At 34.3% G+C, this 26,526-nt stretch overlaps 2 protein-coding genes across 5 annotated transcripts; both read right to left on the reverse strand.

Moving 5' to 3' along the window:
* Positions 1-667: 667 nt before the first annotated feature.
* Positions 668-25,784, reverse strand: LOC118275658 (b(0,+)-type amino acid transporter 1). 4 transcript variants are annotated; one of them, XM_050695481.1, is made up of 9 exons: positions 25,587-25,784; positions 7,343-7,592; positions 6,977-7,246; positions 4,440-4,565; positions 3,861-4,005; positions 2,415-2,642; positions 1,966-2,062; positions 1,285-1,606; positions 668-835 (listed from the first exon to the last, which is right to left on the reverse strand). In XM_050695481.1, exons 2-9 carry the CDS (start codon positions 7,581-7,583, stop codon positions 768-770), a joined length of 1,497 nt encoding a protein of 498 aa, XP_050551438.1. In that variant the 5' UTR covers positions 7,584-7,592; positions 25,587-25,784; the 3' UTR covers positions 668-767. The 4 variants fall into 4 exon arrangements, with proteins under 4 accessions (XP_050551438.1, XP_050551439.1, XP_035449605.1 ...); XM_050695482.1 differs by lacking the exon at positions 25,587-25,784 and adding an exon at positions 24,814-24,942; XM_035593712.2 differs by lacking the exon at positions 25,587-25,784 and adding an exon at positions 23,191-23,348.
* LOC118275659 (uncharacterized) lies at positions 5,122-6,943 on the reverse strand. Its single transcript, XM_035593713.2, has 4 exons — positions 6,696-6,943; positions 6,277-6,606; positions 5,849-6,032; positions 5,122-5,390 (listed from the first exon to the last, which is right to left on the reverse strand). Exons 2-4 carry the CDS (start codon positions 6,603-6,605, stop codon positions 5,244-5,246), a joined length of 660 nt encoding a protein of 219 aa, XP_035449606.2. The 5' UTR covers position 6,606; positions 6,696-6,943; the 3' UTR covers positions 5,122-5,243.
* Positions 25,785-26,526: the final 742 nt, after the last annotated feature.

Raw genomic sequence — 26,526 nt, forward strand, 5'->3', positions numbered from 1 at the left:
ATGTAACGAAAATAACAGTGCCGGCGTAAGGGCCACTGACACCCCGGGCGAAAATATTGTGGCGCCCACTTGAGGAAAGCAATATCAAGTGTTAGTTTTTTGCGGATCTCATCGGCAGCGGCATCGGCGCCCCCCAGAATTTGTCGCCTTGGGCCATCGGCCAATCACGCCGGCACTGGAAAATAAAGTCATCTCTATGATGAGGACCTACTAAGTTGGTCTTTTGCCTTATTGCACGGTTAGGAGTACCCTTACTATCCATAGTTCATTGAAATTATTGTTGAGACGTTTTATTAAACGTTACCAACATTAGAATTACCCAATCAACATCTCAATATAATATTGAGATATTTATCTAACAATACCTAATGTAAATCTCTCCCTACTCTTTGGACAAGATCATTTTAGCACATTACTACCTACCTATTTACATTTTATAACTTACTAGCGGACCCGACAGACGTTGTCCTGTCTACACGTCTGATTAATTAAAAAAACATTGTCCAGCGGACAAAATTGTGAATCTAAACCATTCTCAGATCCTCTTGTTCACACACAAAGAGTTTCATCAAAATCGGTCTAGTCGTTTAAGAGGAGTTCAGTGACATACACACTTACAGAAGAATTATATATATAAAGATGTATAGGGTAAAGGAAACAAAGATGGTTGAAATCTTAAAACTAAATGTTTATTATTGTATATTTTATAATGTTTATATTTTGTACTATATTTACAGAAAATAGATTTAATAATATAATTATTAGAATCAGTCTTGATGACGATCGCTGGGCGGCACACTTTCGAACAGGACTTGAGTCAGGAATGTGAATTTTCCTGAAAAGTAAGAAAACATTATTAAAATATTGACAATCGTGATACTCGTATGAAGACACAAATCTTTATGTTTGTTCGAGCAGATAGATCAGTGCCCTTAGTACGAGTTTGCATTATGTTGAACGAAAACGAAACGAGAGCGTGTTCGGCGCTCTGATTGGCTGGCGCGAATGAACCAACCAATCAGAGTGCTGAACGCGCGTACAGAGATAGTTTCAGAGTTACACAGTTACGACTTTTCACAGACACATGTTAATAGGCTAACAATACACAACTCACAACTAACTAATTTGTGTATCACACTAACTAATAGCTATTTCACACACCACGTGTAAAAATAGCAACAGACAAACTGCTATTAGCATAAAAATAACACCTAGCCATTACTCCAAAGAAAACAGTAGTTGACTAACATTTTATAGAAAATCTGCTACTTATCAAATACTTACTTAAAATAGCAGTCGGAGTTTTCTTATAATATACGAATACGGTGTAGACGGTGGCACCCATCACTATGAAGCCCACAGCCATTAAATACTTGAGTGACGGGTCGTGTACTATTGGCAACACTGACAGGAATATTGCCACTACCAACACGAAGCAAGGCACTATGGTCGGTACTCTGTACGGCCGTGGTTTTGTTGCCTGTGTCTTCCGTAGAACTAATAAGGCGACCATCGCAAGCCCATAGAAGAACCACAGGAACCAACTGGCGAACTCTATTAAAGTTTTAATATTGCCAACTGTTATAAATACCGTTGTCAGTATTGCCTGTAACAAAAAAATAATCGTTACTTTAATAGGTCTGAATGAAAGTAATTCCTTAAAAAATATAAGTTTGATGTAATGAATTTATTCTGGATAGAATATCGGCGAAGCGCCACCGCTTCATGGTAGATGTCCCACCCACTCGCACGAAGCTTTCTTGTGCGAACTACTAAGGAGTGGAATTCTTTGCCGGAGTCTATGTTTCCTGATGGGAATAACCTGGGTGCCTTTAAGGCCTAAGTGAATAGGTTGCTCATGGACAGACGTGCTCCATAGTAGGCCGTTTCATTGCTTACCACCAGGCGAGATAGACTCTAAACGTCCACCCATCAAATAAAATAAATAAATAGTTGGTAACTCACCTGGAATGCTACTGCAGGGGCAGGCGTCAGTCTCTTAACGTTTACGTATGAGAACACTTCTAACATATGTCCTCCTCGCGCAGCCGTGTAACATACTCTGAAATAACAATACCATTAATTTTCAATGTCAATGATTTTAGATACAATTTGCAGACAGATTGGCGATTGATTAACTGCAGGATTGGCGCGGTGCCTGGACTACTCGTTGCCGTGCAACGTTCACTGGGTTCGACTCCCGCAATGAGGAACTCTTTGTGATTCCTCAATTGTTGTTTCAAATTTCGGTGTCAAGTGTATGGGAAATTGTATGTTTGTAAACGCATTCGCGTCACAGGATGTAATTACTAGCTTTAGAGCAGAAAAAAAAGATACTTAGCTTTAAAGCAGAAAAAAAGATTGGAATATTCTAAAGCATGTTCTCAGTTTAAAATAAATTTAAAACATCTCACCTAGTAACACCAAACTGCACACTCATAGCACAACCAAAGGTTGCTATGGCAACGCCGAGCGGTATGAGAAAACTGGCCGGGCCAAGTACCCTGGCTCCAAAGGCCACGGCCACGGCTGGTACTGACGTCATATCGGCGTAACTCAGTACTGTCATGTAGGCTACGTTCATGAAAACGTATAGTGCTGTTATAAGGGGCACCGCGATTGATATGCTGAGGGGCACGTTACTGGAACAAGAAAGATTTTATAAGTATTTTTTAAATTAATTATTATTGGAATACTATAATACCTATATATATTTGATTGGCTCGTTGGTCGTGTGATCCAAAGTGTGGCTGACGGGTAAGGAGGTTCTCGGATTCGATTTCCGGGTCGGGCACGGTATTGCTGGTTTATCGGGGTTTAAAAAAAAATCTCAGTAGTAGCGTACCACGAAGTCTGGCACTGTCCAGTATGTGGCAATAGGCTCGCCCCTTATTACATGGGATCTTAACACAAGTGTACATTGTACAGTGGCACTAAGTGCCGTAATGTGCACCTCTGCCTACCTCTTCGGGGATAAAAGACGTGACGATCCTTGAAATATTAATTATAGGCTTGCTTTCGGAATTAAAAGGAGTCATGTCATGTTTGCCATATCGGTTAGCAACAATCGTTAGCATTACTTCAATTAGAATTACTCAACTAATCCGGCTATCAAACAGTAGCGCCTTATCAACCATGTACAATTTATCAGTCATTTCGAAAATCCGATGACCTAATTTATGATTAATATCAAGTAGTTAAAAAAGTAATTTTAACAAGATGCCACGATGATAACCTACTTTATTAACTTATTTGTTTTCGCAAGTGGCTTTGCCTTTTTTTAATGGGGAATATAATCCAATGACTTCTCCCGCCTTGGGTGAGGCGAGAGAGTGTCAGACTAAAAACCACCCCGTTCCTACCTATTCCTGCTTTGAGCCGGAACCTCGGTACCGTTCCGCAAAGTAGGAGTGAAATTAAAGCGGTAGTCCGCAGCTCCTGACAGTGGCTTTGTCTGCGGTTGTACAGTGCCTAAATAGAAGTCTCTAGAACGAGATGAAATGATGAAATTATTCTAGAAAAAGAGGTCTTATTTCAGACGACAGTCTATATCCATACCTAATTTCTTTTAGATCCATTGAAATGCTTATGAGTAAAAAAACATTTATAACTGTTCTGATGTCTCTGAGCGACTCCAATTGCTACCTTATTACGAGTTTACGTTTAACGAGATCGGAACGAGAGCATGTTCGACGCTGTGATTGGCCGGCTCCAATGAACCAACCAATTAGAGCGTCGAATGCGCTCTCGTTTCGATTTTAAACGTAAAGCATCCTCGTATTAAGGCCCCATCCAGACATAACCTATAAAAAATATCTTTCGTCTTTATTTGCTAGGATAGGAAATAAGCAAATACTCACACTCCAGGGTTAATGATCTCCTCAGTAACAACAGTGACACTGTTCCATCCGTCATAAGCCCATAGTCCGGAGTACAGTGCTAGGGCAATGCCTCCCGGGCTGAAGGTGCTGCCTTCGAAACCTTTGTTCAAATGCTCTGTGTTACCTACAAATTAAAAAGATTTGTATAAAGTAAACTGCAGTTTATAAACTGTGCAGTAGTATCAGAGTAGAATACATTTTTCACCACCTCTGCTCTTTCCGTGGGTGTCATAAGCACAGAAAAAGAGCAGAAGAGAGGGCAAATAAATAAATCATCAACCTTTTTGAAAATCCACTGTAGGTACTACAGTATTGCTTTGAGCAAAAATTTAACCCGTGTCATAATGCTCGGTACTCGCACTTGCGATCACATAACTGTGATACACTAATTAAATACGCTCACTACTGAGTGGAGCCCTCTCAACGTCTGTAGATGTCGCGGCAGGCCCAGAAGGAGATGGCTGGATGAACTCGACGCCTATGAAAAGGATTGGCCACAGAAAAATCTACAAAGAGATGAGTGTAGGGAGGCCATGGCTGAAGAAAAAAAAATGTTACCTTGACAAATCTCGTAGATTCCTCCTCCAATGACAATAAGACAGGCGAACACTTTACACACTCCAAATATGTTTTGTACTTTCACAAACAGTTTCACACTAGTTATGTTAATGTATGTCATAATAACTGGAAAAGAAAGGAAAATTATTTCATTAGATACAAGTATTTATTGCAACTATAATGTATGCAGGTAGTGGAAATAACATATTGTGACTTACAAGTCATTATAAATTGTATTGTATTTGTATTATAAATTGTTTCAATTTCTGACCCTGTCGGGCACAGCAAATATAAAGATAGCGAGAACAAAGTCACAAGGAAAATCAAAATGGTTGCAAGTTGGGAGAATATTAAGTTATTATAGAAGTATTGACCTTCCAATGCAAGAGCTTGAGGTTTAATGTTCATTACATTGACCAGCTATACTCAAGCTTTAAAACTATAATTTGACCAAAAAGTATTAATTTTTTACTGAAAGCTAAGGAATGTAGTAATTAATAAATAGGTATACTCTAGGGCCTTAGTACGGGTTTGCTTTACGTTCAACGAGATCGAAATGAGAGCGTTGTCGGCGCTCTGATTAGTTGGTTCATTCGGTTTTTTTTTAAGATGGATTGGATTTTTTTTTGGTGATTGGGAAGTCTTTTCCATCTTTACTAAGTTTAATAAAATAAAACCACAATTTACAAACTTTAACAACATTTATTACAATAAACTTAACACTAAATTACACCATATGTTTTTTAATTAGTCTCATTGGTCACTGGCAACCATATTAACTTAATTTCAATCATATTCCCGCTATCAATATGATAATTTCACTTCCAACTTATTGTATGGGTTGACGGTAACTATCTTCATATCTTTCAGTAATTCAATGATTTGAAATGTCTCTGCTGTAACTGGTATGTATCCATTTGATTCTTCATTCAGATGCTCAGCCATAAGTTGCTGAAAAACAAAATAATGAAATGAGAAAATATTCAATAGGAATGATGATCTAATAAGTTCATCAAATTAGACAGTTGTCTTTTATTTTCTCATATAAGATAACAATACTTGTGATTATGTCTCGACATTACAAACTTTATGTATGCAATATTTCAAGAGAATATAAAGCGCAACCAAACTGATAATAAATAAAACTGATAATGAATTAGCTAATAAAAATCTATATTTTTATTAGCTAATTCATTTATTAACAAACTCTTCATTTTTTTTGGTTGTTTGTTTGTTTGAACGCGCTAATCTCCGGAACCAATTGAATAATTCTTTTTGTGTTGGATAGTGCATTTATCGAGGAAGGCTATAGGCTATAAAACTTCATGCTATGACCAATAGGAGCCGAGCAGAGCGGGTGAAACCGCGTGAAGGTAGCTAGTGAAAAATATTAATTAAATTCCACTTACCCCCATGGTCTCAATGATCAAACTATCACAGTTGGGAAACAATGAGTGTATGAGGCCGTGCAGCTCATTCTTCATCACCTGGAACCTCTCCTTGGCTCTGTGCACATGTTCTGGTTGCACTTCACATTTGTTCAGCATTGGGCGGGCCTTCGCTTCTTGTGTTATTTTTATCAAGGTTTGTAGTCTAAAAATAGAAAATTCTAGTTATAAGTGAACAGTTTTTTTAATAGAATAGGGGGCAAACAAGCATATGGGTCACCTGATGGTAAGCAAGTAAAATTATAATACAGTATACAGTAAATGATAAGAATGATTTGTGCTTAATTCAGAGTATTTTATAGTATAACTGGGTAATAAAATTTTTATTAGGTCCTAATTCATGCAAAAAGTACGCATTAAACCTTCTTATTACAATAAAACAAGCTTACCTGTTAATCTCAGCATCAATATCGTGTATAGAGCCTCTCACAAAAGCTGTGTACTCTTCTACCTGGCCAGTTTTATCTCTAATCTCTTTCAGAAACTGGCTGGTAAGAAGGTTATCGTCTGCCGTGATCGGAGTATTCGAATTTTGAATCCCAGTACCCAAACCTTCGATGTAACAAAGCGCTTTTTCGTTGATTTGTTCCAAGTCTATATTTGGCGCGTCCAAAGGTGAATTATCAATAACATTCCACTCATGCTTACAACGCGCTTGTATTTCTTTTATTTCACGTTTCACAGCGTCTCTTGTTTCTTTATTTCGGTCAGAAGACATCCTAAAAACAAGTTGTTTGTTTGGGTTTCATTAGTACATTTTTTTTTCGAATATTTCAACTTTTCAAAGAATTATATAGGTTTTACTTACTTTAGGTTATGTACTATATTTTATTCACTCAATTATTCACACTTTAAAGTAATTAAAACATATAACTGGATAAAATATCGTAATTTTACAAACACAAAACAACGCGAACGACCGGTGTTGTTTAAATTTTGACAGTCAATGTCACTGACTTTGACACTTCAATGACGTAAAAAAGAGCCGTAGTGAGGAGCGCTATCTGAGGCCAATCGATTTGTTTTCCTAATCGATTAAAAAAGAAATGTAGTACTTGAACGGTTAAATTAAATAAAAAATATACTTACATAATGCAGATATAGACGCTAATTTAATAGCAATTTCCTTATATTCTGGGTCTATGTTTGGTGTAAAAGGTTGAATTGCGTATTCGGCAAATGTCATAACGATTATAGCGACTTCTGCGGGCCTCAAAATAACGACATAAATCCATGCACATATAAATGATGGCAATGGTCCCCAAAATTTGTGTATGCCTCCAAATGCTTCTTGGAAATACGAGTATTCAGCTCCGGATTTACCGACTACAGTTCCAAGTTCAGCAAATGATAAAGCTCCTGAAAAAATTGTGTGATGATCATTGTGCTATTTTGATTATTCCTTAATTAAAAGTGTTACGTGGGAAATGAAATAGGTGTCTTACCTACACCCACCTAATAAGGATATTATTCCGGAAACTGTCCATATTATGAGACATAATGCTACTGATCCGGAGTGTTCGAGCGCTGATGATGGTGACACAAAAATTCCGGATCCAATCATTACACCAAGTATCAAGTTGACTGCTGAGAACAGGCCTAATTCTCTTTTTAGTTTGACAGTACTTCCACATGCGGTCGCCATTCCATTGCCCGTCTCATTCTTTTCCATCAGCTCTGCTTCTTTCTCCGTCATTTTGTGTACCTATAACAATAAAAATGATAATTTAATATCAAACTTTTATACGCACAGTAAACTTAGTTGCATAGTAAAATTATTTGCACAATTCAACATTACTAACTAGAGTTAATATTTTTTAACAAATTGAATGCTTGTTCATTTTTACATTCTGCAAAAACTTCCTCTCTTTGAACCATGCAATTACGTCAGGTCCGTGTCAATTGCGATAATAAGTTTTGACGAGCAGATAACTAAGTAATTTGCGAAAGAAGGAAACTATTATTTTGCCAGCACTGTAGTGTTACATGTATAATAGTATGTCAAGGGCGTAAGGTCATTCGCTCCATGTTTTGTAAGTCAAGTCTTTCGCTCTTCTTGCATTGCGGCGCATTCAAGTGTTCATGCTGTAGGCTATTCAACAAATGATTGGTACTAAACGTTGCATAATAAACTCGTCAGAGTTAACGGACTATTGGTAGAGGGCTATCACAAAAACTTATGAGCAATATTTTTCACAATAGTCTGATATTTGGCGAGTTCTATCAATTCAAGCAGTCCAAGGTGCAATAATTTAAGAAAAAGATTGCACAAAGTCGTGGATTATAATTTTTATTTTTATAAAGAGACGACGAAATTTTTGGAAGAATAATTAAAGTGATAGATTTTTTAAAGATTGTTGTTGCCGACCATTGAGTTTAAATTGGCAAATCGCATCGTAATAGCTGCAACCATTTTGTAGAACGAGTACTTAAAGACCGTCTACTTACATGTATAACAAATTAACTGAGTATTGGACATGAATGAGTATGAGCACGGCCTATTGTGTACAGTCGTAAGGATATAATCTTGTTAACGGTGAATGAACTTGGCCCTCACGTGGTCAATGTAAAGGATTACCTACCTACCAGACAGGTCACATGGGAACATTTTTGACCTCATCGCTGAACCAAGGAAGGTGAACTGCTGAACCCACTTAATCAATTATACCAATCATGATAATGTGACATTCATTGACTTTATAACTGAGTGGCTACATGATCGAATTCGGGATCTTATTTGTGTCTTGTTACTAGCTTATTATCTTTATATTACAATAAAAACATACATTATTGGAATTAGTGACCAAATACTACTCAGTGTCACTTGAAAAACTTAACTCGTAGTAATATCTTCTCTTAATACTTCATAAACAATAGGTACCCAATGACGGCAAAAAATATTAATGCGTTTGTTTAAATAAAAACAAAGTTTTGTTTAAGAAAATGACTAAGTAATATGCTTATATTAAACTATCATCGTACGTCAACAAGCGATTATTTTAATAGTTATTAAAGACAGTCTGTCTGCATTAAGAATTTATAGATAAATAATAATAAATTAATCAATAAACTCACTAAAGTTTATTGAAAACGATCTCATTTCAATTCATTCATTGACGCATTCTGTTTTGACAGTAGACTGAGAATCCTTTTCTGTCTACGGTTTTGACCGATATAACCATTACGTAAAATAATAATTATAGTGTATCCTTCTACGCACAACTGATAACAAACGATTGTCTATCAATTTTGTACCAAACTTTCAAGTGTTGATTACAACAACAGTAATACCGATTTTTATCAACCGATTTATCGATTAGAAATCCGAGAACCGATTCCCAATTGAAACAGCAATGAAGATGGTATTGAAAGAACTTAATGATGACTCTAATATTATGTAAAATATGATCACGTTAGTATCTAAGCATTACTCGTCAGAATTAATTCCTAATCGGTTTGTTACTTGGCACTGAGGTTATGAACTTTGGACATGCAACATTATGCATTTTCCTTATAGAGATGGTAGTACCTACTTTATCTGACTACTACTAACTATTACATGTTAATTTTATCTCTCTTAGATTAAGGGTTAATAAGATCATATTAAACTAGTGTAAATAAATAGAAAAGGAATATGCGTCGGGGTATTTCCTAAGTAAAATATTTATTTATCACTATTATAAATAAGATGAATAAAATCCTCATAGTCATAGTTTACGATAAAACTGTTTACTGTTTTTGGTGTAAAATTTTTATTACATTTGAAAACAAGTTTAATTGGTCTCTTGCTACCTAGAATGATAAGACATTTTCTGGATAAAACAATTGTTGTGGACGACTGGGGATTATTTACAATTTATTTTGTTATCTACCCCATGACAACTCTTTTAATATAGAGTAGGCTTTGTGCGCAGTGTAGTGTTTAGATTCAAGTCAATACGAGGTTCGATAAGATCTCTTTCCCCGGAGGTCTCGACATTGATAACGACAGAAATCGATCGTTAAGTCTAATTAATAGATTTTGAACTTTATTACAAAACTTTTATGTCTAAAATGTATTACAGAAATTCAGCGCCTAATAATTACCCATATTTGCGACCATTGACCATTTTACCAACTTTTTCCCTATCATTTATGTATTTAGCTAAGTCAAATGCTACTTTCAAAACATTAATTTACCACTCCTAAACCAGAAACTCGATCATAAACAATAGAATGGTCCTTCCTAATGGCACATTCCCTACTAAATATGCAGCAGTAAATTCCAGTGTAATAATTTCATTGCAAGTATTAAGTCACATAATTCTATTTCTACGTTTGACCGATAACAAGCACGGTATAACAGCTGTGTAGCATGTATGACTCAACTCGTTCCCCGTGAAAACAATGATCGAAACATTGCCTGAATTAGTAGGTTAATCAAATGCTTTAATTTTGTTCAAACATGTGTTTTGTATGTTGTAGAAATGAGGAAAAAATATTTAAACAGATTTCGATAGGTAAAAACTGGCAAATTGTTACTGAAATACGTAATTATACACCAATATTTCTTTTCTATTACTTTGTAATAATAATGGTTAAGCTTGTTTGTAGGCACTAACTTGTCTAACAATTTCAGTCTTTCAAAGCTGTGGTTTTCGGGTGATTTTTCTCAAAAAAAATCTATTTAACATCACTTAATGTATCTTTAAGATAACACTTTGAAACAATAAACGCTGGTAAAATCACAGTGAAATGAAGTGTCAGTATTGGCCCTTAGTATACCTACTACTCGTATTAAAACCGAGGCATGACAATCTGGTTTATAATAAACAATATTAACATTTGTAACCAGTTATTCAACGATGTTTTCGCCTGTTCACGTCTAACCAAAGTTCGCCTTTTCGGCGTCCACTCATCACGTCCCATCCATTTTACGGATCGCCATGAATGTAAGATACTGAAAACGCGTAAAGATCAAACAGATGAGACTAAATACTTCTAATATGGTGATAGTAGTTTTTTATTTTTGGAAATTTTTAAAGGGCATTTTGTAACATTGACGTAAACTGGTGGGTGGACGCGAACAGGCGTACTTACCCTATTACTCCTTTACGGTATAGTGTCCTAGATGTTTGAACTAGTAATTGAGTTCGAAACTCACACAGTTTAGGACGAGTCCCGTTCTGTGTGCTCTACGCTATGACGCATTTAATTGGTTCAGTTACTTGATACGCTATCGATTGCGCGAAGTTTGGACTTTGCTAAAATACATGTAAGTATCTATCTATCTATCTATTCAGACATGAAAGGGTGGCTCTGACCTTTGGCGCCTTTTATGACTAATACGAGTATGACTTTGTATAAATATGACCTATATCTCTCATGTAATAGAGGGCAGTCTGATGTCATACCATTCACTAGGAAAATTAATTAAGTGTAGAACTTGTGTCTCGTCAAATTAATTAAGTAGTGTCGGGAATTCAGAGATTACAATGTAGTTTCTTTCATTTTTATGGATATTACCTGTGAGTTAACGACCTTGTACCTAATTTTAATCACTGCAAAGGCAATTATGAAGTATTTGTCTTTGCGTGCAGGGATTTACGCAGCTGCGTATAGTCGCTGTAAAACTTTATAACATACTTAGTGATAATTAGAGTATAAGTATTTATATTTCCTACACGGGATTAACATGTATTTATTCACACCGAGTTTTGTAGTCACGAGCATACAGACGGATAGCAGCGTAGCTGTGATGATTGTCACTTTGTACGATCATTGAATACAATCAACGAGATGATCTCTGTGTAAATTGTGATGACAAACAAACATACATGGATTATTATCGTGCGTAAATTACATAACATTCATTCATTACATGTAGCGTAGTCGTGGTAAGTTTTAGTTTGGTAAACAAGCCAGACTAACTAGTGTACTTAGAGGCTTCTAGTTTTAGAGTTTAGAGGTTTTAGCAGCTATTGCATCTATATAACAACAATAAATAATAGAAACGGTTATTCCCAAAGGAGTAAGTTCAATTTAGTAAAAGTATGGTGGCAATTGACATTAAGTAGATTGGTTTCACCAGCTATGGAGGGCGAGTCTACTTGTTCTATATCGGGTACAATTCTGGATTTAATTAGTTTCGTGTTTAATGCTGTCAATTTTGGAAAACGGTGTTAAAATGTTGAGAATGACTTCACCAAAATCCCGATTTACTTTGTTCCATATAATGACCTCTGATTTGTACCGGCACTTCTAAGACCATTCGGCTAAGAATTACGCCGTGTTTTGAGACAATTGCGTAACACTCCTTCATTGATATCATTGTAGACGGTATCAAGGTGAAAAAGGAATGTCTAATAAAGAAATCACGTTTTTGTATTTTCCTTGAGAGGACCTTATTAACTGGTTATACCTAATAGTTCATAGAAATCGATGTTTTGATATGTTAATCATGAATTCACGAAATGCTATGTTAGAACAATGTCACGTTTATCAGGCTATTGTTTTACTTATTCACGAGCTTATATGGAATCAATTTCATTTCTCTTCAAAGGAGGAGCATTGGCGTTGTAGAATCAAAAGAAAAATGTTCACACGAAATTGAATTTGTTAGAAGTAGTAAGAGTCTTATGGTTATCATTCTTTTCTTATTTTTATGCCTATTTATTAGAGATCAGCACAATACTTTCTTCCACTCTTCTCTATTACAGAAGAAAAGAAGTAATGGTAAACATTTTTATTACTTCATGGTAAGAAAATAAATTGGGCCTTACGGTTTACGAAAACTCAGTCAGTTCGAGCTTAGAATTTTAATTCGTTTATGTGGTTACAGCCTCAGGTGTCCCATAAAATGTGGTAGCAGTAACTTGTTATTAGTTATTGTAAACCACAAAGTCCTAAGGTATGTTTGTTTGTTTGGTCGCGATAAAGGAGCCTGTTAAAAGGTTCAAATATTCTTTTCACACTTCTAACGAACGGAGATTTAATGTAATACTAGCTGTTGCCCGCGACTTCGTCCGTGTAGAATAATGAATTCTGACAGAATTTCTGACGGGTTTTTGACTTTTTTTTCTAACCTAGTACATCAGCTACCTGCCAATAAAAGTCATTTTCGTTATCATTGATACCTATAATTTCCTATTCTAAACACCAAATAGCTGCCTATAGATAAATAAATAAAGTAAATCTGACCTTGACAATTAATTGCGATAAAAGTATAATTATTAAAAATCAATTTATCGCTAAATTCCTAATTACAATACGTCCTGTTACTAAGCATACGATGTGATTCTTGAACAAGATAAATTCGCTTTATAATATTTGTCGTTTTTTTTTCTTTTTTTTTGAGGGGGGAAAATTATCCAATGACTTCTTTCGCCTTGGGCGAAGCAAGAGGGAGTGTCAGACTCTTACTGACTAAAAACCACCCCATTTCTACTCCTGCTTTTCGAACCGGAGCCCCGGTAAACCCGCTAGTTAGTCCGCAGCTCCGGATATTTATCGTTATTTAGAAAGACATGTCGATACTACGTTTTCGTTGTTGTTTTGACCCAACCCCTCATCAACTTGTCAGCGCGTGATACTTCGTTTCATTAGGGTGTTAATATTGACCCTTTAACCTTGTAAATATCACATATTCGCGAAATTTCAGAGGCGTGGCACGTCTCCTTATCATAAAAAACAAAATGTTTGTTCCTGCTTTTAATTTATTTTATCTAAATATTTGTGTGGCCTTGTTATAATTTACTGACTTTCAAATGAGAGAGTAAATATGAATAAGCATGTAACTAATTGAGGTAGGTAGGTACTTATACTATACAAGCGAAACAAATGAATGCAGTTTGGAATTCTGCCCAGAAAAGACAATTATTCGGCTTTTATTACAATACTTACATGACAATCGTTTACTGGAAAAATGTGATTAAAGAACTGATCTGATACAAATATTTCTAGGCTTTCAGAGGTCAACAGATGTCAAGCAATACTATATATCTCTACTACTGCATTACATACTTAGAAACAATTGTTTAGGATTGAAATTCCATAAGCAATCCTTGTTAGGGCATGATTGCATGCTAGGATCAGATATCCACGCCATATAGGTGACATAAGGTGTGACTAAAGTAATATCAAGTGATGTGGGTACTTGTCCTTATCTGGCATAGGTACAATTATATGTGTCAGTTTATTTCAAATACCTATCTCTTTTTTATTATTTAGGACAAGCCTGCCTTATATTCCGAGTACAGCTGTGGGCGGTGACTGTTACTGATTCTAAGTATTTATCATTCCATTTACACTGTTCATTATTAATATTAATTGTACCTATTCAAATTTTTCTACCTATTGTCGCCAAAACACAGGAACAGCTCATTCCAATTTCGAACCCCACGAGTAGATCAGTTGACCCATCACTAGTTTTAATTTAATTCAATCTTTTATTAACAATCGAAAGCCAATCTTTGTAAAAGGTTTCGTGTTTCGTGCGATCAAATGGAGTGGGAGCCATCGTATTGCAACGTAATACCATCAGAAATCCCGTTGTGGCGATAATCAAACCTATTTGGACTAAGTATATGGATTATATTAATAACATATATTGCTTTTTTTGGATCCACTTCCTCTTTTATTACATGTGATAACGATTTATGACAGACAATATGCCGATATAATTATGTATGGTATCGTCAGTTATTGTATTTCAATATCTATTATTTTCTGGGTTAAGTATGATAAAAATACTGTGAACGAGTAGGTGGTAAGTGTAGGAGAGCCATGTTTCGGCAAGAATGGGTTGGCTCTCCAATTCCCAATTGTCAAATCCCTAACCTTAAAAGGTCGGCAACGCACTAGCAATATCTCTAGTGGTGCGGTTGTAAAATCCAATCGTTAATAAAAGTCCCTACTACCAAGAATTTGTTTGGATCCTTTGTGTGCGAATTCAGAATGAAGTGATACTGACTTCGTTAGATCACGAGCCACAGTGGCTGCAGGAAGCAGTTTATCGTAGTTTACATTCACAATGGATAGTCTAGAAGAGTCCATTATCATTTGTATGTATATCAATACATGAGGACTTCTCAACACTCCTACAGAGTGCAGAGTTTAATTTTGACAGCTGATAGCAGTGTGAAGTGATAAATTGTAAAGAGTGAATATTTGAAAATATGGATGAAGTCAATATTTCTTGAATGGAGAGGAAAGAAACTGTTCTTTAAGGTCAAATAATAAAGGACCTAACTATTAATGCAAAAGCCTATACAGATTACATAATCTTCAGTAGCAGCGATGCTCTTTTTTCTCTATGTTTCTCGGATATACTATGTATTTAAAACAAGATAAATCTATTAGCAATAAAATAAATTATCAGACACAACTTAACCTCTGATTACCATTTAGAACTATAGATAACGGACTGAGATAACCAATAATTGACTCTCTCTAGCCTTAAAGATAAGCTGATGACAGGCGTATTGTCCAGCATCCGATCAGTGTACTATCATGAATGTTTATTAGATCATTACTACCTACTTGTAATGTAGTTTTATCTGTCACGGTCACCGAGTGTGGGCACACGTGCTTTTGACGTCATTAATATGTATCTCTATGCAATACTTGTATTACAAATCGGTACTTTTCGAGGTTCCAGGAAAATCTTTCGATGTTATGTAGTTTCAACAAGGTTTTTGTTTTAGTTTTTATCTTCTATGAGGTTTTCTGAGAATGAATGCACTTCTACGTATACCTCATCAAAGGATAAAAATAGATTAGAAGGAGTATCTTCTGTATGTAAAGAGACTTATTCAATTTGAGCAGCAACACTACTTTTACGACCGTGAACCAGCAAGAATGAATTTAGCCGTTGTTTAATTTTCCCTAAGATTTGTAAACACGATTCAATGTTGTCCGCAATTTGGCCAGTATCCTTGAGAACCGTAAGTAAGTAAATACAGTAGGTACATACACATAATCTTTTTGATGAGTCTTTCTTTATCTTAGTAAACAAGCATGTTTGATTGTAGTAAATAAAAAAATGTGACTGTAGATAACTTGGTATCAACGATTTGTTCACGTGTAAATATTAAATTTATGTCGAGGGAAATATGGTACTGTGTTAAATACACAACTGCTTTTTAAGGTCTTTTAATCAAGAATTGCACGTTTGGTGCGTTGGCTGGGCAAACGGCTGCCGTGTAACGTGAAGCAGGTTTCGATTCCCGCTCGGAGAAAATTTTGTGTGATCCAAAAAATCTTGATTCGGGTCTGGGTGTTATATGTAAGTGATCGTGACACAGAAGAAAATCCTTGTGATGGATAACGTTTGTAAAAATAACATAAAAAAAGAAATAAGAAAGGTTCATGCATGGGCGACCATGCAGTTTTAGATATAATTCTACATTCAATGCATCGAGACATTAGTCCGCCTAATGTATTGTGCATGAAGCATTCTCAGTCTCAAATTTATTCAACCTCAGATAAAATCACAAATATTACTACCTACTTATACATAGATGAAAACTATCGAGTACGAGTAGTTGGTTAGTACTACGAGTACAACTGATAAGTAGGTCAAACATCATAGTACCTAAAAGGTACTTATTGGATAAGTATCGAAGTCGTTCACATTCCATTAAATCGTGTACTTCAATAAGTACTTGCAATCTATCTATCATTCACGACTTATCCATTCCAATATATCAAAAACTCGTTTAAACATATTTCGGCCATATTGCTCCATAGTTAAAAATGTAACATACTGTCTGTTGCATTGCATGCAAATACATATGTAAGTGAGTGGGTTGTCCTTGCCTTTGATATAAGTGAATATGTATCTGTAAGCTGAGGTTAAATAAAGTTGCATCGGATGCGGATCTTACTATAAAGTTGTTGCTTATATTGGTCTCAATTTAGTAGTATAAGTAAGTCAATAATTAAGACAGATTTTATTATATCGAGATCGTAAACAGACACTAGAAAAAACTTTATGAATGTTTGGATGGATAATTTCTATTGATATTCAGCCAATAACGCATACTGCCAGTATGCGTTATGTAGAAATGGTAATTCGATTACGTGCTTCCCTACTGGTAGTCTCGACATTCATAACGACAAAAATAGATCGTTAAATTGTGATTTTTTTTGTAACAAATATTAAAACTTATCCCTTTTTTAATTTTATGTTTTCTGGGTCCGATTCCATTCAAATTTCCACAAATATACAACTTAAAATATATTTTATGGTACTTGGAACATCGAATTGCGATACAGAAATTAGGAACGGATCCTTGAAAACGTTTTGTATTTATTCTACGGAACTAACTTTTAATTAAAACATAAATGTTTATTGTTTGTGTTTACCTAGTGTATACATTAAATATAATTTTTCTAGATAATTTCCGTATAGTTATGTACTTATTGCGTTTGCGGTGATGCAATTTTTGTTAAACTTTAACATCAAACATTAATTACAAGAGATATTTATAAAAAGTTTAAGAAGATTTGTATTGTATTTTTTCTGGAAATTTGTATATCTATTAGTTTTATTAAATAGAAATAAATATTTAATGAGGCAATGTTTATCAGTTTGAGGATAAGAGGAAATATCGAAATATTTTATGCCTTACTAGTATTATTGTTTGCGGTTTCGCAAAATTTAAATCTATTGATAATCCCAAAATTTGAATAAATTATACATTATAACAATGTTGATGAATTACACTATCCATTATTTAGTGAAAACCATTCGAAAAATGCGTTCAGTAGTTTTTGAGATAGTTGCGAATTATACATAAGCAGACTCGCTGAGGATCTTAGTTTTACATAGGTATAGTAGGTACAATAATTATGTATTGATGTAAACTAGGTAAATATACATATATTATGTTGGTATCTTTTTACCCTCCAAAGGAGCTATTTTAGACAATAATTTCGTCAAGTACAGGATGATCCACTTTGGCTCAAGCATGTAAATAGTTTAAGAGCAACCTAAGTGGAGTGCGTTTAGTCAGCGGCTTACTCCTCAGACTTTTAGTCGCATTAAACCATTAGCCGTTTCCCGCAATTATATTCTGTGGTTTGTGTGGGACGGTCATTGAGACCAAATTCTGGTGGCTCTTTGTCTAGACCGAGCCGCACATGCATTCGAAAGGAATTGGTTTTATACGTAAAGAAGATTGAAGGCTTTAATGGGACAAAACCTACATACCTAGTTAATTGAAGAAACCCAGTATGGCTAAAGTAGAAGTCTAAACATAGCGTTTATACAAAGAATATGGTTGTGTAAATTATCCCAAGATATTCTCTAGACTTTCTCTTCTCCTGGAGCTGCGGACTGAAAAGCAGGAGTAGGAAGGGCTGGCTTTAAGTCAGAGAGAGTCTGACACTTCCTCTCGATTCGCCCATGACGGGAAAAGTCATTGGATGATTTGTACCCCTCAAATAAGACCTTCTCGTCTAATGACTTTTCCTAATTATATTTCCTCGTAGGGTCTTAGGCAGTTGTTCGTATCCCTAGGAAGCATATTACACCTACTTACCTAACTATGTTACGATATGATATTTTAATTACAGTATCTAAGAACCTCTGAGCTCTATGATATAAACACGAGAGATTTTGAAAATGGAAGAATATTTTTTATAAGAAGACTTCTTACACATCATGAATTACTTATGTTTACTAAATAAATGAGGCATATAAACATGCAAATAAAAATCAGGTAAAACTCCGAACATCTGATTGTTAACCTTGAACAGCCGTTCATTAAAATGTAGCATGCACTGCGAATACACACGTGGCAAGTGCAACGACACAACATTTTAAATGCAGTTACGATCAGTGAATAGTACCTATAATTCAGCTTATTTTTGTTATCTCCCTCGCATCCTGCTTCTGGTGCACAAATTATACGTCAGAGTTATTTATAAAATGGTGGAATTTTCTTTGTTTTGCATGCATTTTGTGTATGTGCACTCACTCGAGCGAGTGCAATGATTTGAGATACCGATGTCATTTTCACAGAATACTGCAGTACACACGATCGCACTGTCCGAAATAAGTAAAACTTTAGTCAATTTTGGACTTCATTGGAAAAGTATAAGGTTGTTTATTAATTGCTGGTGTCTTTTCTTACAATGCATCGTACACAAAATTCGAAACGAGTTCTACCACATACCGACTTTGGTAGCAGTTTGCAAGCAAGCAAAATTATTTTCTCCGAATTTAATTTCGTTACTTCAAAGTAATTACTTATAAGGTACGACTTTTTGTTGTAATTGCATGATTTACGCATCCGACACCCACTGGGCTTCGTCGAATTAAAATTTGCAACGCGAATCTTGCTACTTGGTTTTTTTCATGCATGTCAATTTATTGCATCTCCGAATAACTGCGAGATAAATGATGACAGGCCCTTTATTTTATTTGTTATTGTACAAATGTATTTTTAATTTAAGAATACAATAAAAAGAGATTCGAATAATTCGATTGTTTATTTTCGATTGAAATAATTTTGAGATTATTTTGATAGCAACATTTTGGCTTCAGATTTGCGTTCAGTATATTTTTCACGATATAAATAGCTATAAGACAAAGGATAGCCTTTGGTGTAATGCAACAATATATTTGGCAAGAAATGTTGTAAAAGAAAACACAAATGAATGTTTTAATTAATTGAATGACAATGACCCCAATAAGAGATCTCGTCGATCTGAGTTCGTGTATTAATTGCAGGTAATGAACTCTTAAAATAACTTATTGATCATTAAAAATACGTTTACTATCAAATCAAAGGCAGACACAGTGACGTAATACTTAGTATACCTATTTCTTAAAAAATATTGTAACATGTTGTTACTAAGCGATAATTGTAAAAGATCGATAGTGAGTGCGTAACAATGACGATAAATAATTGCGATAATTATGTGGACGATAACTTGCAAAGATATCGTTGTGCCTAGGGTATCACCGGAGGCGAACATGTCGGGAGCCGATACAAGACAGCACTTATGATTTTAATGTCTTACTACACAGAATTATTTAATGATTACTTAAACTATTCCTTAGTAACGATTTTGTATGGAAAACAGTTACTAAGGACTGGGTTAAGTAACCATTAAATGACTCTGAGTGTGGAGGTTAATGAGTACTTAACAAAAAGTACTTAAGGTACTAAGACGACAGAAATAATTAAACTATAATATAAAAATAAGTCGGGTTTTCCTTCCTGACGCTATAACTCCAGAACGCATGAACCGATTTCCACGGTTTTGAATTCGTTGGAAAGGTCTCGGGCTCCGTGAGGTTCATAGCAAAGAGAATTTAGCAAAAAAAATTGTGAGAAAAGCAGGGAAACATGGAAAATCATTGGTGGCGAAACGGAGTTCGCTGGCTTTGCCAGTGATTAATAAAAGAGATTTAATTATTGTACTCGTAAGGCCGTGCAGAGGACACTATTTTTATGAATCTTCAAGACTACAGGTTATAATAATACTAGGAAAAATTAATGATTAGGTGTAGCTTAGTATTAAAGTAATGAAATCTAAAAATACTAGGTACCAGTATTAACTCTTGATAGTGCGATTAAATACCTACTAAATTAATAGTTGACAGTATAGGAGAAAAACGCAAAAGGTATTATCTATACCTAAGTTGGTGATGAAATATAACGTGGTGGTATTTAGTTTGTAAATGCACAAAGTTAATTAAAACCATAAATAGCTTTAGCAGATACTTAGTGATTTAATATCCTATACATATAAGTGACAATCTCACTATTAATCATTCATTAGCTACGTTCCAGTCATTACCTAAGATAATCAGATTCATTTAGAAAGATCGATTGTTGACTACGAAAATTAAAGACTATAGATGTATAGGTACTGTATTATTGTACAATGTCAAAGCGTATACAAATACACGTGGTTTACGAGAGAACTGTCCCAAGATTTGAATATTTATTAAGAACGTTTAACGTTACTTCCTATGCACGCATGCAAGCAAGCACGTGCAATCTATAAACTCGCCGCTTCGAGTATCGAGTCACACCTACGCACAACCTTGGCCACTACCAACATAATAATATTATTGTTTGTTTTGGTCTCCGCTTTACGCGGATCATTTAAAAATGGAACGCTATTTACTTTTTTTTTTCTAGTATAAACAAAAAACAAAAACACCAGACTGTCTGTGGTGACTGACCGCCATTTTGTTTTATCAGACGTCGATTATTCTGCCCTCTGTTAATTGTTAATTTGTCCTTTAGTACGTTCAGTTCAGCTGTTATTCATGTAATGTTTAACTTTCTCCGTGTTTTGTTTACATTGCTCTCAAGCCTGGACGGTTTGTCATACGATCATTATTTCTTCTATTTGGCTATGTGCTCATTGATTATCTGTTTGTTTTGTAACTGTATTCGTCGTATCGACATTAATTTATTATCCACAACCCCGAAAGACACAGCGCGTTTTTACAGTTGAGAGCGTAATTCCTAGCCAAGCCACAGCCCAAGCTAAGAACTAGAAAACTATGCTTTGGTTGTTTCTTGAAAATATCTACATGATCAAGCACCAAAAATAATGAAATACAAATATACAACATAAACATCTTATTACACCCCATTATGTCAGGGGTACACCATTATGAATATTTACATAACCGGGCGCGTCAAAGGTTCAATAACACAAACATTGTCTATTGTTGGAATTGTACCCCGCCGTGATGGCATCCGACGTCATACCGAGACAGCAGTGAAATGTAGGGCTTCATAATCTAGGGAAGACCGACCGCCATTAGAAATAAAAGGGTTAATGTTCCCGTTTTATTGCGTTTACTAGAGATGTAGGCGTCTAATGCTGTACCATATTTATTCATTTTATGGCTATTCGGAATATACAGATCGTGTTTATTCTCACGTGTCAGCGGATTCCACGATTTCCATTCCACAATTGGATTGATAGATAAGATGTCAGCCAATAGATTTTTTGGTGTTGTATTTTTTTTAATTCGCTCAACCTATTTGAATTAGGTACCTACATAGTTTCCTAGGTTAAAAATAAATTATTTTGACTTCTCAGTACAATAGAATAATATCCCAGAATAAATGTACTTTCAATCATTCATTTGATGACAAACTTAATTTTTTAAGATTCAAGTTTTTTTTTTGCGAAATAAGGAAGTATGCTATTGTACGCAAAAAAAAATGAAAGGTATCGTTTTTGACATTTCTATAAAAGTATTGAATTTGACTTGTTGGAAACAATCGTATTCTATGCCCTATGTTCTGTATGGAAGGTAAAGTAGCATATTATATGTACTTAGGTCCGTACATAACTAGATAACTCAATGTAATTTTATTATTTACCTTCACATTACGTTATTTATTTACAACAATGAAACAAAGCATTCATTTCAAACATCTGTATAAATATGACACTAATACTTATAATTTATTATATTTACTCATTACTTGGGTCTTACATTGTAAAATTATTCTGTCCTACATTTCCAAACCAATCGATTGTTTCGAATTTTATTAAAGAATATTTATTTTTATCAACTCTTATTATTATCACGTCTGTGATAGGGGATTGAAACATGTGATACAGATAGGTCGCCATTGATAAGTGACATTCTTTACAAAAATGTGTATCTTCACAAAAAGGAAGGTAGGTATCAAAGGTAAATAAATCTTAAGTACATAGATTTAAATTGCACATTTGCACTACGGATGCGGTACGTCTCATCCGTTACCTAGGTACATGAAAATAATCTTAGTAATGTGTATATAATAATGTTCTAAAGGTTCTTGACTTCAAAGATAAAATAAGCACATTGAAAACAAATTAAGTACCTATATTTTTATAATAACTATCGTGAGATATACTAAATTAACTAAAAATCACGGTTTATTCACGTTAATTGCTCATGATTGCCCATGATACGCAAACTGCTCATGATGAAGAGTCCCTCTGTGACTCCGAAACTATAACAGCTTTTCTCCATTAATGTACGTAAGTAAACCGTGATTTTTACTTAAATTAAGTACCTACTAAATTACAAACAATACGCCGTATTTAACGTTCCGTAATTTATTTTTAAGAACCGTTTCAAAAGTCATTGCTCAGGCATTTAATCATTTAATAGACGCACTGCAACGAATTTATCAACGAATATAATTTCGAAATGAGCGCGAAATATTAAAAAGAGAATCGTTTCTTTTTTTATTATTTATTTAAGAGTTCTTATACGCAGCGTTTCGTACGAAATAACATTTAGAATGAATGAATGAATTGTGTAAGAAAACGTAAATATAAATTACCTTATTATATTCCGAAGGATTTTATTTAAATTTCACGATTACGTATCACGTTTCGTATCACTTATTTACACAATCTACAAACACGTCAGTCTCCGGTCACCAATTCTAACAAACTGGCGTTGTAAACGGCGCGTTTCCGACGAAGTAATCTTATATACAGAGTGATTTTGATAACAAAAGAAAAAAATTGTTTAATAAAATAAAATACTATAAGTAAGCACTCGTACAACGTTTTATGGCCAAGGAATCCTACAATCCTTTTAAGATTATACAACGCAAAAAGGTGAAGGATGTATGTTTGTTTGTTACTCCTTCACGCAAAAACTACTCAATCAATGTGCATGGAATTTTGCACAGAGATAGATTATAGTCTGAAATACATTAGTTACTTTTTATCCCCGGAACAGGGGCAAAACCACTTAAAGAAAACTAGAAGTTACACTTAACGCCGTACTCAGAGTCATTTAATGGTTACTTAACCCACTCCTTAGCAATTGTTTTCGGAACAAAATCGTTACTAAGGAATAGTTTAAGTAATCATTAAATGTCTCTCAGTACGGCAGTTAGTTAGATAAATTGTGTCAGTGTTAACTTAGTTAATTCAATTCAATTAGGTAATGACTAGACTGCGTGACATAAATGGCTGTTGATTAAATAGAAAGCACTTATAGTAATTAATTGTGAGGTTTTATTTACATAGCTCATTAGGTTCGCACGTGGAATTACTTTATCTCGTTTGCAATATTAAATTTACAATGTTGCTTGCAGAGTAACTGGGTGATACAGAGATATTGAGCGGAGTGGAGAGTCCTGGATCGGCAAAAGTACTATGGAGTTTTTTTCGAAAAGGACATTACCGACGCTTATCTACCTAGTATAATTTTGGTCTAAATTTAAAGTGAAATTATATAATTATAAATTATTAGAATTTAGACCAAAATGGGTGATGTCCTTTCACAGTACTATTGAGACTAGTTATGTGCCCGCTATATGGCAGTAGACTCACCTCATGTTCCTGTTACATATGACTTATAATAAAACTGGTGAAAAGTGAGTGTTACATTGTTGCATCTACCCTTTGGAGAATAAACGGCATGATTTTATGTACTGTTTTATGTTATAAAATGTCCAAATTGCCTGTTGTATCGAGTGTTTCTAAACTTGGCATTACAGCACAGATAATAAATTAACAAAATGACCGATATCCATTTCCATTGTGTTTTATTACTTGTCAAGGTTACTGTTTGTGGGTCATGTACGTACGAAGTCAATGAACAAATTCCGACTTTTTACGAAAAAGATAAACGAATTAGTTTATTTACCTGGTGATTGTATCTAAATCCCTACAGCTTTTGGGGTTTCGGAGATAAAGAAATACTCTTATAAGAATAAAATGAAATTAAACAACAGTAGGTGCAATTCGCTTAATTTGTGGTAGGCACCAATAACATATTTATTCTATTTAAAAAGTAAAAAGAAATGGGCACAAAGGCAATCCAATGAAGTAATACATAGTTTAAAGTTTGGATAAGGAAAATGAACTAAATAACATAGAAATGTAATGTAAATAATACATAGTGGATAGAGGAAACCATATTATTATTATTTATCAACAGTACTCACGTATCTGGGTTTTACAAATGTAAACAATATCTAACACACACTCATACATTACACTACACTCACTAAAAAATAGAATAGAAAAAAATAAAATACATAATTTATTATTTTTTAATTCATTAATTTCATTGACAAAATCATGGCCACCTAGAATTTGTGTCAGTATTACCAAGTCGGAAATGTTATCGAAATGATTTTTTGTACATTGTCGATTGTCGATACCGTTGCATAGTATTTTATTCATCCAATATTTTTTATCAACAGGTAAAAAAGTACGGTGATAAAATTATATAGGTCAATTTATTCGCGTGCAGTTTCACTGTGTCACTTATTATTATTTGGTTACTTAGTTAAGTTATTGTAAATACAGTCACAGAAGCCTGATGATAGTTATTTTATTTTAAAAAAGACAGGTTACAAGTTTTTGTTTTAATGTTTTACTCCAAAAAAGAGATGGGGTACCTACCTATATCGATCTAAAATATAGTAATAAACTAATAATAAATTAAAAAGTTAAGTGGCCACAAACTTATATTTGACACATCTTTTTAAATGAGGAGGGTATTCAATTAAAAAAATTGCTCTTAACTACAAACTGTTTTGCACGTGATTTGCTAAATATTTTAAATCATTTGAACTTTTCCACATCGAATAATTAAAAAATTCAATATCTAACTAGGTATAAATATATATGTGCAAATCATTTGCACAAGCCACGCTTTAGGTTATTATTATTACTTATATTAACGTATAGGTATGTAACTAGAAGTACTCACCCTATATTTAAAATATTCACGTTTGCACTTTTTAGTCGACTTTGTTTCCCGCCAAAAATTGCGCGAACTGACGTGCAGTAGCTTGCGTACGAAGTCACTCACTGCGTCAGTGTACCGAATGAAGGCTGTCGACCTCAACTTTACTTTTAATTCCAACTGATTAAATATTAAAATGATGTAGGTGTACACACAAGTTGCATTTAATATTTCGTGTAATCGGGTAGGCAATTATAAATATGTTTTACAAATCACTTGGCAAACTACCTACACACAACTGTGTCGTTCTGTTTGTAAAGTAGGAATTCATGGAATTAATTACTATAGATAAAATTGTGGTTTCTATAAATAAAAATTGTTAGTACCTAACTGAAATGTAAAAAATTAGCAACGCACGTTTATTACTAACAATAGGAATTATTACACAGAGTCTCGTGTACTAGCAATTATCACATTCAAACAAGTGCGTAATAGGTATAATGCTCTTTTATTTTGTTTATTATGACCAAAATTATATAAATTATGATGTTTAATAGCATTGAGAAATAATCAATATTCACCTCGTTAGTCGGAGCTTTTTTTTCTATTATACATTTTAAGTTAGTATCGATTAAGATACGAAATCTTGCATTCCTAATCGATTGTTACTATTTCCCATGAAGTGTGCGGCACTAGCCGCGTGTCAGATAAAATACCGGGATTTATTTTCTGTGGGCCAGTGTTACCAATGCAAGTAGTGGAAATATTTTTAATTTTGATTAATAATTCTTGAATCATTTAATAATAGGCTTATTTATTTTGAAAAATGCTTGGATAAGTTAAAATATCGATAAATATTATTCTTAAATGCATTCTCAAATATGGATTATTCATCTAAAATTAGAAGGACAGACATTAATAAACTTCGCATTTTTTCCCGCAAGTTTGCGAAATTAACTGGCAA

Source organism: Spodoptera frugiperda, chromosome 8 (genome assembly GCF_023101765.2).
Source record: "Spodoptera frugiperda isolate SF20-4 chromosome 8, AGI-APGP_CSIRO_Sfru_2.0, whole genome shotgun sequence".
NCBI lineage: Eukaryota > Metazoa > Arthropoda > Insecta > Lepidoptera > Noctuidae > Spodoptera > Spodoptera frugiperda.

Coding starts and splice junctions, on each gene's coding strand:
- LOC118275659 (XM_035593713.2), bottom strand. CDS start 6,605: ATGTCTTCTGACCGAAATAAAGAAACAAGAGACGCTGTGAAACGTGAA. Junction 6,033..6,276: donor ATTGATGCTGAGATTAACAG/GTAAGCTTGTTT, acceptor TTCTATTTTTAG/ACTACAAACCTTGATAAAAA. Junction 5,391..5,848: donor TGATCATTGAGACCATGGGG/GTAAGTGGAATT, acceptor TTTGTTTTTCAG/CAACTTATGGCTGAGCATCT.
- LOC118275658 (XM_050695481.1), bottom strand. CDS start 7,583: ATGACGGAGAAAGAAGCAGAGCTGATGGAAAAGAATGAGACGGGCAAT. Junction 2,643..3,860: donor GAGATCATTAACCCTGGAGT/GTGAGTATTTGC, acceptor TTCTTGTTCCAG/TAACGTGCCCCTCAGCATAT. Junction 1,607..1,965: donor CCCCTGCAGTAGCATTCCAG/GTGAGTTACCAA, acceptor TTTTTGTTACAG/GCAATACTGACAACGGTATT.